The sequence below is a fragment of the Caloenas nicobarica genome, chromosome 1 (assembly GCF_036013445.1).
Source record: "Caloenas nicobarica isolate bCalNic1 chromosome 1, bCalNic1.hap1, whole genome shotgun sequence".
NCBI classification, from domain to species: domain Eukaryota; kingdom Metazoa; phylum Chordata; class Aves; order Columbiformes; family Columbidae; genus Caloenas; species Caloenas nicobarica.
Window position 1 is genome coordinate 10,358,535 of NC_088245.1, and position 15,968 is coordinate 10,374,502.

At 34.7% G+C, this 15,968-nt stretch overlaps 1 protein-coding gene across 1 annotated transcript in view; it reads left to right on the forward strand.

The window, feature by feature from the left end:
- The window catches only part of SEMA3E (semaphorin 3E), a 143,380-nt gene that overhangs the window by 85,952 nt on the left and 41,460 nt on the right, over positions 1-15,968 (forward strand). The window contains exon 4 of the mRNA XM_065632373.1: positions 2,047-2,166. Within this exon, the coding sequence (XP_065488445.1) occupies positions 2,047-2,166 (120 nt within the window). The remainder of the gene's footprint in view (positions 1-2,046; positions 2,167-15,968) is intronic.

The following is a 15,968-nucleotide window of genomic DNA, read 5'->3' on the forward strand; positions in this document are numbered from 1 at the left end:
ACAGCATCAGTGCCCAGTGAAGCATCTATTTAAAAACCGAAAAGCGTGGTAAAATTCATGTGTATTTCCGTTCTACTGCCACCAGCTAGCGAATGTTTGCGAAAGCACAGAGAAAGTAAGTGCCTCTGTCTTTTAGTGCTGATCCATGTATAGAGGATCACATCCTACTAATCACAAATCATTGTCCTCTCACCTTGTTTCACAATTCAAGTAACTGTTTTTTTTTTTTTCAGTGGATCTAAAATTTTGTCCAGGTGAGAGACCATGTGGATGCCACGTGAAGGAAGACCTTTGTTTTTAAGTTCCCTTTTTAAAAAAGGAATACATTAGTTAAGAATTAAGAAATTCCAAAAGCAAGATATTGCAAGGTTGATATGTCCTTTGCAAATATATAATATTTAATTACACAACAGGTTACCTGCCAGTGTAGGTTACCTGCTTCTTTCAATTAGCGTGATATCTCTTTGAGGTGAATGATTGTGGAGCATCATGTAGAAAAGGATATTTTTTCCTTATGATCCTTATTTATTTGTTGGAGCATTTGGAAGACTTATACTGAATGACACAAGAGTTTAACGAAAGAAGAAAGATGGTTTCTCAGTTTTGAGCCCAATGTGGGTTCGCAAGAACTGAATTCTGCTCGTGGCCTTGCTGCAGACTCATCCTCTATGACATTAAGTTCTTGCAGATGGTGAATAAGACCCAGGATTGTTCTCCTAGAAATGCACCAGTCTGAAAACTAGAGTAGTCGACAGCGAAGAACAGCAAATTTTCAGATTGGAAATTCCTCCACTCTGTTTTACACATTCATTTTAGGATAGAATTAATTGCCTTTTGGAGATGTATGACCTCCTTCATTGATTACTGAAAAAGCCTAGGAGAATAGCATAAATTACATGTATAAACTTTAGAATAGCTAAAGTTAGCTAATATTAATCCCATTATAATTGTCTTCTTAAACTTGATGTGACTGTCTGAAAACCCAGAGTCTGAGTTGCAAAACTATTGAGCAATGAATGGAAATGAACAGAAATTTTTCTCCAAACATAGAAATTACTGCAAAAAGTTAAATAGCCTGTAAAACCAAGTCTCCAGAGTTCCACAATCAATGGATGCTTTTATCTCACTGTCACCATTTCTAGTTTAGCGCAGGAAGGATAATGACCCCACATCTCAAAGGGATGTTTGAAAAATTTTAATTTTAATATTTATGAAGCTGCAAATGCACTAATGAGTCCCAAAGTATTGCCCTGAGGGAAATGAATAATTTCTTCTTCAAAAGAGGGTTTGAACAGTGGGAACAGATAAAGCGTGAGACTATACAATATAGAAAAATATTGATTAGTGATTAATTACATAAGAAATTAATGATGCAGTGGCCTTATGAAAAAAAAATGTAGGAGAAAAAGTGTTATTTTTCTTGAGATAAAGTTTATTAAACTTGAGAGAAGTCATTTGCTGACTATTCACATCTCATACTCTGAGTCTAATGTCTAGTCCATCTAATAATATTTAGTAAAACAAATATTTAGATTTTCAGAATATCTCTGAGACTAAACAAGGACAAAAGTGTGGTTTATAACTTAATAAATTATAAGTTAAACTTATAAGTAATAAGTTAAAACTTAATAACCTACTGGGTTAAGCAACTGAAATAAATTCTGATAAAATAGTTCTCTAAACCTGGTTTTTTTTTGTGTTTGGGGTTTTTTTGTTTTTGTTTTTTTTTCCTTGTTTTGGGTTTTTGTTGTTGTTGTTTTGGTTTTGGTTTTTGTTGTTGTTGGGTTTGTGGTTTTGTTTTTGATTGTTTGTTTGTTTGTTTTCATGTCAAAAGTGTCACTCCATGAATTTGGCAGCACTGAGGTACTAGCATGAAATGGGAGAACTATGTTATATTTAACAGAATAGAGTTTCAATATGCAGAGTATCACCTAAGGGCACCTAAGATATTAAAACAAATAAACAAGCAAGCAAACAAACAACTTTTAAAAAAAATGCTAATATTTTCCTGTGCTTTTTGTTGTGTTTGGTTTTTTTGTAAACCAGGATGAATGTGCAAATTACATACGTGTACTTCACCGATACAACAGAACACATCTGCTGGCTTGTGGAACAGGAGCTTTTGATCCGATCTGTACTTTTATTAGAGCTGGACATCCATCAGAGGTAAGAAATTTGGTTTACAGTAGTGACTCTTTTGGTCTGTATTCCAGCAAAGCCTCTATGGTTGAAAACAAATATTTAAATTCAAGTGTTCAGAGTTCTCATACAAACCATACAAGAGATATTTTCCCTGATGAAATGTAATGCTGGTCTAAAATTCAGTTTGTGACTAGAACTCAATAATGATTGAAATTATATTTTGGAGAATTATGCAAAGAACTCAAAGTCATTTTAATTGTGAAATGTTATTACTAGATAAGCTCATATAGCAATTCTTACCAAAAAGTATTAAATATTTTGGAGTTTTTAGCTAAATCTGGTTGGTTGGGGATTTTTGTGTGTTTGTTTGTTTCTTTTTGTTGGTTTTGTTTGGTGTGGGTTTTTTTCTTTTTTTAAATGAAATCATATCCCATATAATAAAATTATAGAATCATTTTGGTTAGATAGCTTGGAAAAACTCTCCTTTATCCCAGAAAATTGAAGCTCATTTTTTAATTATATTTGAATTGTGTTGTTTGGGGTTTTTTTCTCAGTTATTCCACATCAGAATTACTCAGTTCCTCAGCTTACAAATAATGTTTTTCCCCTATTTTCATTTCTCATAAATTTCAGCTTAAGCTTTCCAAACCAAATTTGTTTTATTCTTTCTCTTACATCACTTTAATTGCTGTACTCCACATTTAACTGACAGTTTTTGTACCTAATGAGTTAAAGCAGCTACAATTCAGGCTTGTTGCATACGTACAGTAGTATTACTATTTATTGGTCTTTTAGTCAGAACAATAGGAAAACAGAGGACAGGGGCTGGAGCTGATTTAAAATAAGCACTTGGCTGGAAGAACTAAATATTAATTTCAGATAGAAAGTTATTTAAAGGGTACTTACATAAGTCAATTAAGGTATTTACTTTAGTAAATTTTTTTTAATAAGCTTTTCTAAGTAAAGATGCAAACCTTTGACAAACCATACTAGAACCAGAAATGACCTTCCAAGGATCCAGTCCATGCTGTGCATCTCCAACTGATGGCAAAATTAGAAGCATCTGAGAAGTTAAGACTCCAGTGCAGCGCTTACACTTGAAGTTATTTGAATTGCAAAAATACAAAAAATTGAGAAAGGAACTAAATAACAAGCAGTTTTATAATAAGCCAACTTTGCATGTCGTCTTTGCTCTTCTCATGAACCTCCTGTTAGGCTTCCTGGTACAGTTTAAAGGAAGCAATGTCTCTATATTTAGGAACACTATTTAAGAAAGCGCAAGCAACAGGCTGATAAAAATAGAAACCAAACAAACAAAACATGAGAAACAAGACATATATATAAGAATGTGTGGCCCATGATGCTCCCCTTATGTATCACTGTCTTTCCCTTCTTTTTGTTTATTATTCTCCCTTGTCAAACTGAAGTTCTGAAACTTTACCCACACAGAAGTCATGGGAAAATTACCATTTTTCTATTTGTGCAGACCATCAGGAAATATATTTGCTACACTTATAAGTAGCTATATTAGTTTCCATTATCTGAAAAGCTGACCATCAGGATTAAAAAAGACAGGTGCTGTGTTTATGGTAGGTTAAAAATAACACGTGGTATGTGATCGAGTGGGCAAATTGTAATCTTGCTTTCTTTCACTGATAAGGACATCATGTAGCTGCAGGAAGTGAAGGAACAAGATCCTTCCTCAGAAAACTGCATTTCAGTCTCTGTTTGCCAGAGTATCTTAACCCAATGACTTCCAATTACTGTCCCCCACTTATTCCACCTCAGCTCTCTGGCCTCTTTCTTACTGTCTGACTCTCATCGAAAGTAGAGTAACAAATGAAACAAGCTTAAAGATGTAATTATGTTATTCTATTTCTAAACAGGACCCAAGCACATTTATTAAAAACAAACACAAACAAACAAACAAAACCTGGCAAAACTCAGACTTTTAATTTGAAGGGTAAATGCTGGTTTATAATATGCAGTTACATGCAGTTAAATGTAGTTCATAATATGCAGGTGGCTGAAAAGAATAATTTTTAGATATTGTTGACATTTTTTATTAAATATATTGAACTTACAAACAGAAGTAAAATCTGACTTTGACCTGCAAAGCAAGATGCTTCTGAACAGAGTCTCTTTAAGTAGCACAAGGTGTATTTAAGGCTTATATAAATTTAAACAAATTTAAACAATGAAACTTTGCAGACATCTGCGTATCTAAATACCCAGCCAATGTAGCATATTAAGCTAGATTCACTCTTCCATGTGGAACTATGAATCAGCTGTATCAACACAGAGGAAATACTTGCTGTATGTTCAGGGACCTTAACCATAAGTTTCAGTAGTTCTTCCTCGGCTGATGGCAAAGGGAAGGTGTGACCCTCTGAGTACAAACTGCAGGGTTCTTAAATTACAAACTGTATGTAAATTCAAATTAGAGATACAGGCATTTAAGAGCATGATAGAATAGTGGGACTATAATTTTCTACAACCTTATGTCTTGCAATTTACTGAGCAGGACAAAGAGAAACAATCTGTTGAAATAAAACATCAAGTTGAGGCTCTTGTTCTTGGTGTTCAGGAAAATTTATTTCATTGTTGTCTAGCAACATATGTTGCAAATGAATTGCCATTTCGTAAGAAAAGAAAGCATTAACATTTTTCCTTTGAACAGTGAGAGTATCCCAAAGCCATGATCATAATCATACTGTATGGCATCTTGATCTAGTATTTATCATGTTTTTTTGAGGTGCAATCCAGATTAAGAAAAAGAGCATTCCACCTCCTGCATTCTTATGCAACTACAAATTCAAACTTTCTTATCAAAAACAGGTTGAGCTGTCTTGCAGAACACTGAGCTCTTGTCAACAAAAAGTGAAGCCAAAAGATTTTTGTCTCCAAAAATAGGCAGAATTTGATTTCCTCATTGGCAGATCATTAATCTTTGGAATTTAATGAAAGTCAGAACTTCCAAGTTTCTCAAAAACTACAGTTAAAATGTTCATTCCCTCAACCAGTCTCTCTAGAAAATATTAGTCTAACTTACTGTGTAGTAACTGAAATGTGCTTTGAAACACTTCACAATCAAATTTTACTATTATATATTATATAGGTTTAAATGCTTCTTTCACGCTTTTCATGGGTTATAGAAATTTCATTATACTATGTATTTTGTCTTAATATAATTATGTTATTGATCATACAAAACTACAAGCAATAAATCTTGGATTTATTAACTTCTACCTCAAACTTGTACCACCAGCATCTAACCATATATGGTTTTGTAAATCAAATTACTTATAAATCTTATGATATGAAATCTTATGTCCAATTGAAAGATGATTCACTGTGGTCATTCTATTGTAATATTGTTTTAATTGATATTGCTTTGGAATTCAAGGCTGTTCATTTTAGTAAAGCTCTTGCCAGATACTACCTTTCTAAAAATGTACAATTATAGTCACTGACAGCAACATGCAGCTTTTTATCCTTTTCTGTCTTTCTAATTACTTTGACTCTGATGAATGTTGCTTTCCCAAATTTAAACATTTCAGCAAATTAACCAATGTTTTGGGGTATTTAGAAATAAATTACAAATTGGGAAAAATCAGAGTGCTGATTTCGCAGACAGAACAACTCTTGGTGTTTGCAAAAGAACATATTACAAAATCTTGTCCAAAATAACCTAAGTGAGTTGATTGCCAAACAGTGAGTTCATTGTCACTGGCTTAATGAAATGCTTCTAAATGTCAAAAATCCATGCTGGTCAGAAAAGGTTGGATTCCTCTAGTTTCTGTTTGTCTGTCATCCAGAAATGAAGGAGAGTTCATCTCATTAAAATCAACAGGTTTTTTTTCTGAAGAAAGTAAGAGTCAGAGGCCCTCCAGCCCAAATTTCCCATGACGAATGGAATATGCCTACTTTTCGTGTGCTCTGTAAGAAAAAAAATCTGTAATAAATCTTCAAACCAAGTATAGAAGAATAAGAAAAGTACAAAAAAAAAAAAAATTACTCTGCTTCCATTCTCACCAGATTGACATTTGCCACTCCTGTTGCTTTTGACACCAACAAGGGGGGTGGGAAAAGCATCTGCATCCAGTCTCCTCCTTCACATTTGTATAAACTTCTCGGTTTTGGTAGTAGAAGGTGAGTACTGGGCGAAGTACTTTCAGTCTGTTTTTCCACATCTATCTGCTAGTAAAAAAGCACTCTGCTACTGTTCTATATAGCTCAAAATACCTAAATAAATTATGTGAACCTTAGATAAATTAGATAACCTATCTGCAGTCAGGCAATGATTTTATCTTAATGAGTTATCTATTCAACAGAGCAACAGGTTTTAAGGGTGCTCCAGGGGCCATCCAGTGATCCAAACTGCGTTAGTAACTAACTCACAAAGTACCTTTAACAAGTCCAGATGGGAGTTCCACCAAATATGGCTATAGAGATCACTCTGCCTCCATAGGACCTGCAAAATGAGTGGAAATTCCTAAAGAAAACAATGTGCAGAAATAATATCATAAGTTTTTGCAAGTGATATGGCAACAAGATAAAGCTGATTCATGGAGAGGAAGACATCTCTGCTTGACAAAACCTGCTGAGAGAATACAAAAAAAATTGTGGGAAAAAAGTTGTGGGAAAGATCAGTGCATGAAAAATTTTTCTTCCAGAACACACTGTAAATTTTTAATATGTACATTGAGCTGGCTGGGTACCATTTTCAATGCCTCATTTAACTCAGTAAACTGCTTGCAGCTGTTTTCTCCACCTCAGAAGGCTGATGGACTAAGTCACCCTTTCCACAAAATGCACTGGTGGTTTCTGGGAGTCTCTCTTAGGTGTTTCTAATCTGATATATTCCGATTATGCTATTTCATCTTCAGTTAGCCAGATGAGATTCTGCTTATGAGGGAACAGCAGCTCTAAATTCAAAGTCTTTAAGGCCTGTTAGACATGAATTGCCTTCAGCGAAGCAGCAGGTGTATTTGTTTGATTGGAAGACAGTTCCATTGAGTTGGAATTTCTTCTTTTTAATCTATGTTGCCCTTAATATTTCATTGGATGAGGGGAGGGGCACTTCTTTTTCTACATATTCTGTGATTGAAAGCAAAAACAGGATAAAGTTGAGCTGTGCAATAAGCTTTCCATTCACCTCTCTACCCCAAACAAATGTAGGCAACATGAGTTCCTCAGCCCTTGCTTTAACAAATAAAAGTGAATTAACATGGAAGTTAAGCGAGAATGTTCCAGTCATATCTCAGTTTATTTTTTACAGGACATAATTCTTCTGTTCTTGACCAGCATTTGGTAATGTTGTCATTCTTTCAGATTTGTTAAGAAATAAAATTGCATATATTTTTATCTATTATTTTAGGATATTGTTTCTGACGTAGTTTTATAATCAAAACAAACAATGAGCTACCCAGTTACTTCCTCTCCGTGCTTTTTCCTATTACCTCATCTCCGCTCTCAGTTTCCAGAGGATTAAGGAGGAGGAACATCTGGTTTCACTGACCAAACAGAAATGGGTGTTGGTCAGTCCTTCATTAGGTAGAATGTGTGACAAATTCTTGTCCTGAAAATATTTACTGAGAGACACAGTATCCCTCTGCATGGATAAAAAGTCACCAGTTAGAATGCCACCCACTAAATCTTAGCAGGTTTTTAAACTCAATCTATTTATGGAATTGAATCCATAATCTTAAATACTATAAAATTGTTTATTTATTACAGACCTATGCATCTATAGTTCATGTGAAACTAGTAATTAACCAATATCAAGTGTTCATATATATGAAGTGCTGCCAAGTAAGCAACACAATGTTGTATAATTTTTTACCAGAAGGATTCTTAATGTCATCCAGTCTGAATACACACATCACAGTGTCTCAAATTCCACCAAAATATCCAAAAGCCCCCAATTTCAGCTAGATTAAAACATGTTAGGTTTTGGAAGTTAAATATGCATACGTTTTGTGATTAAAATGCTAACTAAGCTAATAACAGGCAGGAAATTAATCAAGTTAGCATTACTCCTATGCCTACAGCATATAACAAAGGTGCTGTGTTGCAAGAAGAAAAAGCTGAAGACCAACATCATCCCTAACCTGAAGAAGTATTTCTTACTGAACCCATGGCTTATCTATGTACTCCTAAGAAAATGAGAAAGCAGTAGCCAAGCAGCACATGAACAAGATTTTCTGCACCAGTTCAAATAACAACCCAATCTCTAAAACTGGCTAATCTCCAATCCTTACAAGAAAAAAAAAAAAAAGACAAACATCCACTTGTGATACAGGGTGAAAAGATGTCCTTCCAAACCAATGCATACAGTTATGTGAAATTTTAAAGTTAATGAGATTTAGTTATAGTAATTACCTTAATGGACATCTGTGTCTATGAACCTCAGTACAAATAATGATGAAAGGGCAATTCTATTTTTTCTGTGCTTTGCTAGGAAACAGGTAGTGCATAAATACAAAAAAGGCCAGAAGAGAGCATCAGGATATTTTATGTGGCCAGTCACATATGACATGGATAATTTATTTGAGATATTTAATTAAAACATATTCAGAAAAATACATATTTTCATTACAAAGAATCCAGGTAATGGTAGCTCCATTATTTCTCTGGTAAGCTATCCTAATATCTAATTACTTTAAATGTTAGGAAATAGCCGCTTACTCAAGGTTAAAATTATCTAACTTCAACTTCCTGCCATTTAACCTTGATATGGCTTTGATAGCAAAGTTGAAAAGTTTCCCACTATCTTTTCCACATCTTTTCCACATGTAAGTACCTATGCACAAAGATCAAGCCACCTCTTCACTTTTTTGATAAGCTGAATAAATATAGCTCCTTAAACCTCCTATCACAAGGATTCCTCAGTCGTACTTTTGTCCTTCCTGTGAACTCTGCAGTATTTTCACATGTTGTGGAAGTGCAGACACTAGAACCAGACATGCTCTTCAATGGTGTGTATACAGGCAAGGTCACTTCCCTTCCTCTATTTGAGATTCCTCTTTTCATAGGTGCAAGTGCTGAGTTCTTGGCACAGCATCACAATGAGAAATCTCTTTTCATCATTTTGCACTTGACTCAAAGTTCTTCTCTGGAGCACAAAATTATCCCAGTTTAAATACTTAGTTGAGGCCTCTAATTAGCAGTCTCATATGACAAGGTAATTGAAAAGATTTCTAGAGATGCTTGACACTATCAACTGTAACAAGGCACCTGGGCTCTTCAAGATCCCTCAGTCTAATGCATTAAAGTAATCTGACTGAACAAGGATCTGAACCTCCACCTTCTAGGACATTCTGATGTACTTCAGATATAAGCTGTGTTCTCTGTTCCAAGGTAGACCACTTTGGATATGGTTGTATTAAAATCTGCTTTCTATGCTTCTGACCTTTAACTCGGTATTGAAAGCATTCCACAACCTGAATGCACCCAGAGCTCTCATTAACCTTTTCTCTTCATTATGTCTTTTTGTATTTTTTTTTCTAGGAAAGAAATCACATGATTGTTTAAATCACTGCTAAATTAAACAAAAAAAATCACCTTTCTATCATAAGCAAAACTTGGGGGAACCTTCAGCAAAGGATTTATCAATGCATATCTATTAGAAACTACACTTTGATATATGTCAGCAGTTTATATTTCTTAATAATTCTACAATGCATATTGTTTCATCAAATAGGTAGGTACTAAGTCAAATGTCCTGGAGAACGCCAAGTATTCTGTATCAGCACAGTTGTTCTTATCAGTCAGTCTTACACATTGTAACAGACAACAGGTTTGTTTGACAATTCTCTCCATCCATAAAATGGGGTGAATGACATTTGTTACTTTTGAATACTGCCTAAATATGGCCATACTTGAAGTTTAAGTTCAATTTGGCAGATTAGTAGAGAATGTGAATTGATCAGCCATACAAAATGAATTTTCCATCATATTAAACCTGCCCTTTTGCAAGATTAAAGACAGATGGTCAGGAGAGAATGAATCAATGCAGAGGAATAATACTATTATCCCAAAGAGAAAGAAATACTCCACCTGTGTGGTAATTTGATGGGAGCAGGTAAAATATTCCAGCTCTCATCATAACAGTTTTTAGATTCTGCCACCTTTATTTATGAGAGAAAGTATTTTTCAAAGTGAGGGCACCTGGTGAAATCTATGGCATTGTTTGAGGAGTAGAGGTTCTGCTCAATAAGATGTTAGTCATCATAATTAAAACCAGGAAAAACTGAACAATGACAGCGTTTAGTTAACATTTTTGCAGGTTTATAAAATACACCCTTAATATTCTATAAATGTTAAGCAATTTATGACTGATAATTATTCTTATTTGACTTTGATCTATCCAGGAAAATTATTCCAGATTAAAAAGTGAACCTAAAAGTATTACATTCAGTTCCTATGTGCCATCAAGCAGCAGTGGATCCACTCCTCTGCCCTTTCCTCCAGAATGGTTCACTTTGGCATGCCTGGTTGAAGCTCTGCAAAAGGACTGTTGGGTATCTAAGGCTCCGCACTACAGGGACAGACAGAACTTCTCTAGAGTGTCGGCTTTCCTTCTGAAATCTATTCTAAATTGAATGAAACTGTTGTTCTCTCCATACTTAGTGTATCTGTTCCTCCATCCATCACCAAAACCGAGACTGCGAGCTCTCTTTTTTTTTTTTTCATTACCTTTGTCCCTAGTTGTTATTATAACAATCATTAGATGAGAGGACTTTTATTTGGTATTTGCTCTGATCTGACCCTCACAATCTCGACACAAGTTTAGCCTGTCAAAATAAAGGAAAAAGGAAAGCCCTGGCTAGCAAAGCTCTGTATAAATACTGTATGCTTCCCTACAGAAACCCCTTCACTTTTGGATAGCAATTTTTTACTATCTTTATCTCCTCTTTCACCTGGTCATAAGATTATATCTCCATATACTGCTACTCAACCATTTTAACTCTAGGGATCCCTTATGTCATCCCTGGAACTTTTGTATGTACCATCATGCCAGTATAATATAATCCTAATTTATTTTGCTGAAGAAACTAGTCTATAACATAGGACCCTAATGAGTTTATGTGTCCAATTTAAGGTCATGCAAAGGTGTGTCTCCTAAAATTCTGACCTATTCAATCACTTCTGTTTAAACATTCTAAGCTGCTGAGGATGAATGTCTGTGATTTCTCTATGCAAGGTGGTTGGATTTTTTTCCAGTTGCCAGAGTATTTCACATGCATTAAATCAGGGAAATACATTATTTCTGTCACTTTAGGCCAGGTATTTTGACACAAGTCACAAATTGCTAATCTTTTAGCAAACTCAGATGGCAGTCTGACATAGCTCCAGATTTTAAACGTGTTTTCTGATTGGAGCCCAATGTGTCTTAGTCATTTAACTGTGGAATAAAATGCATAGATCTGAAAAATACATCTGAATTTTTAGGAAGGATTTAATGTCTGTAATATTTTATGCACTCTTATCCCATAGGATGACTGATCTTTTCAGTACATCACTGGATCGTAAAGAGGATTGAAAACAGATCCTCAGAAGAAATACTACCTCCCAAATAATCTTAATTACGTCAACTAGTGGAGACCCGACTATTTCAGTCAGTTCTTTGAGGACTCTGTTCCTAACATTGCATCCCCAGTTTGGCTTGGAAAATAAAGTTGAGTGAACAGGGAAAGTGTAATCTTTGAAAGTTAATAATCCTCTGACAACAAGCAGACCAATTTTTTGCCAGTGCTTATGATGTTTTTAAAATTAGAGTTTGGATTTTTAAAATAAGATACTACATCATAAATTGAAAGTTTTTCATTGTTAGAGCATCCTTGTGTTACCTATGTATCTGCCTGCCTGTGTTATGGTGAATTATATAGGCCAGTAGGTTGTAATACAAACTTATTAGTGTTATTGTAAGTATTTGAAAACAAGTTCTTTTATATAAACTCCAATGGTATTGATTCATTTTCTATTGGTATTAGATTTTTAATTTCTTGAATGAGTTAGTTGTATTTATATCAATTAGGTATCTACCTTATATTTGCAACTATAGTTATCAGATACTACCAATACACATTTTTCGTAGTGACCAAATTTAGTCTGTTTAAATACAGAAGGCTGTATGTTATGAGGCATATTTTCAGGCCTGACCCAGTATGCTATTTTCTGTTGTTATGCAAAGACAAAATATTTTACTGCATGTCTCTCTTACCATGTGCTTTCTTGACGAGGCAAGTGTACAGATTAAGACAGGTCATGGAGTTGGGAGTTCATTTTGAAGACTTATATATGAACTATATTTTCTGCTGATTTACAGATATGTTCTGTGATTTTTCAGATCTTTTTTTTTTTTTTTTTATGGGGAAGTCAAGGTTCATCCTTTCTAAAAGAAGCCTCTGCATAGTGTATCCAGTGTGTCTTTCTATGTCAAAATAAAAATGTACAGATAAGTACGTATACAAGAAAGGAGAAAAGGAGTGAAAAAGTGTTTTAAGACTATACAGAATCAAAGAATATTTGCAAAAAAATGTCATGTGAATTTAAACTAAAAGCATTATAGTGCAAAAGAGAAAGGAAATCAAGATGAGGTTTATTCTGTGCATTTCTCTTTCTGTGGTCACGAAATTTCGCTGGTTTACTCACTGTTCAGTTTCTCACATGAGAAAAAAATCCGGTTACACCAGTGAAATGCTCTACAAATCTTATATTTTGATTAATTTCAAAATAAGTTGTATGATTCCTCGTGTTAGGCTGTGTGAGTGTGCGGGGGTACACATGGATGTGTAAAGTGCCAGACTTTAAAGGAGCAATGTTAAGCTTAAACCAGACTTTAAAATTATATGAATAAATAAGAAAGTACATATGGGCAACAAATATTTTCTTCGTTTAGAAATATGACACCTGCTACTTTAACTATTTTAAAATTTAATTTTCTACAGAATAAAGTCTGTACTAACTTGGAGATTTCATAAGTAACATTCATTTCTATGGTGCCAAAGACTGTTGGTAAAGCTGCAACTGTGTCCCACTCTGTCCCTAACAAGGTGAAGGTTTTCAATCAGTTTTAACCAAAGTGTTACTTTATTGTTTTGTCACTTGGATTTTAAGATAGCATTAAGAAAAAACAAACAAACAAACAAACAAACAAAACCAACAACAAACAAAAAACAGAGTACATGGAACCAGTGAATCCAAAACCAACATCCCCTATTTGGGAACAAGGATCTCAGTGTCTTTCTCATAAAGAACAAGGCCAAAATTGCAACAGAGTTCTGTGGAAGTGCCCTGTGAGAGGATAGTACCCTGCAAGTGAAAATGAACCTCACAGCTTTGGTCCAGAGGTTTGAGAAAAACTTCTGAACATGCTATTCAGAAGCAGGGATGTTTACATACCCTTGGCAGCCCTCTCCCTTCCACACCCTCCCCATCTGCAGCTCTCCCTCTTGCTCTGGGCTTTCATCTCCAAATCTTGTTGAAATCCCACTTTGCCAGGTCACTCAGTCAGGCAGTCCATTGAGATGTCCTTTCCCTGTGGAGTCAGTGTGTCCCAGTGTGTCCCATCCCTTCCCAACAGCATTCTTCATCAAACAGAGCACTACGATCAAATAAGTTGAATCGCTGTTGTTTACACTACCTTTTTTTGATGCTTTAGGAACTACTTGAACAGAAAGAAGAGCTCATCATACAACCCTGGTACCACATGGCTTTATTAAGATTCTTAAAAGAACATTTCTCATAGTTTCACACAAGCAAGGCATCTCTATTTCATGCTTTCCCATTCTATGCACGTGGCTTATGAACCTTCTTATTCATAGTTCTCTTTAAAAAAGTCTCAGATATATGACCCCTAGTGAATGAGATGCACGAAACAGCTTTTGCGTGTATTGTCATTCTTGCTCTAAGGTTGAATAACTATGAGATTGTTTAATACTAAGAACACTAAGAATGAATTTTGTCCAGTGAGTTATAGTAATAGTAAATAGTATAGCCAGTGTTAAAACAAACAAACAAACAACAACTAAAAAAACCCCCAAAAAACCCCAAACGCGCACACACAAAAACAATTAAAAAAACCCCACAAAAACCAAACCACCACCACCACCACAAATTACAACAACAACAAAAAACCAAAACAAACAAGTAAACAAACAAAACAACAAAAACACACCCCCCCCCCCCCAACACAACACCCCAAAACAATCAAAACATACCAACCACAAAAAGGCACAGGTCTTCTGGAGAGCAAACCTTGGCTATACCTTTGGAGAATATGCACACACAGTTAAGTATGTAATTAAAGGTTCTACAATAGTTTAAATTTCCTTTCAAAAATACTAGCATGATATGATTTACTTTTTTGTTACCTGGAAAATAATAAAAATTGAAAGTGAAAAAAAAATCCCCTTACAGAAAATCAAATTATTTTTTCTCATAAAAATAATATCATAGGAAAGTCCAACCAAAGCCTCTATATTTTTAAGTCCATGATTTAGTGAAGAGATACAGCCATTGTATTAACACTGAGAATAGGCTTAGGTACTTTGCTGAACAGGAATGGAAGTAAGCATATGTTTTAAATTAATCACATGCATAAATGCTGTCTTGAACTAGAGCAAAGCAGCACTTGGCATTAGAGAAAGCAATTTTCTGCAACAAAAGTTAAATGTGATCTTTAAATTTTAATGGCTCTTATTGACCTTTTCTTTCATTATTATTTATAGCTTACATTATTCTTCATTGTCTAAAATTATCAATTCATATCCAGTTAATGGCAGAATGCTCAATGCCCTTGGAAATATCTTCTATTTCTTTTTAAACAACATTCTTATTTTAAAAAGAGTTGAAACTGCATTACGTTTCCTGAGTCATAAGTATCATAAATCAAACCCAGAGTCCCATTTCTTTTCCCAAACTACAAGCAGAAATTTGTGATTCCACTCCCAGCCCTCCATATGTGTTTTTCAATTATTTTTACCCTAACCACTGAAAAGTGCTGGTAAAATATATTGCAGTGTTGAATTGCTGTGTTGGATAATCTGTGAGGAAACTGTCAGTTTTCTTCTGACATTTCTCAAAAGATTCCAATGTCACAAGCAGCAAGGAGGGTTAGAATTATGGTATTAGCCTTCAAAGCTGATTATTAATGTGTAACTCTTATTTCATTTAAATTCGCATCCCGTGGAAGCTGACACATCTAACACCTGATCTTCAGTTACTTGCCCCAGTGATGGGAATAACTTATTGCAACCATGGAATATATGGTATGCTGTCCTAAAAGGTGAAGGTGGAAAATCTCTCTTGGAGGAGTCATTGCTTACATTTCCATTGACTTTTCAAACAGCTACATGCATCTGCAAGCATTTATGAGATACACATCCTGCTTTATATCAAAACTGGTGAGATCCACTTAAAGACTTCTCTGAGTTGCACTGAAATCCAAATTTTTGTCTAGCCTCAGTGTCAATATTAGATTATATATTTAAACTACAATCCTTATGCAGAAATTCCAGCTGTTAAAGTGTGAATAATGAAATGATACTATATATACTGCTTAACATTTTCATTCCATGGTAATAGATAGTTATTTTAAACACATTCATGTCATGAACATTAAAAGAGATGGGTTTATCTTTGCCATTGATTTCATGCTGATTCTCAGAGGAATTATTAACTACTTTAGTAGCTTTTTCATTGTGATATTATAATTTCAAAATACTTCTACATCATCTGGAAGACTCCTATAGTGGCCAAGTCTCCCTGATCTGAGCATCAGTGGCATTTTACCAAAGGAGGACATGAATACGAAGTGT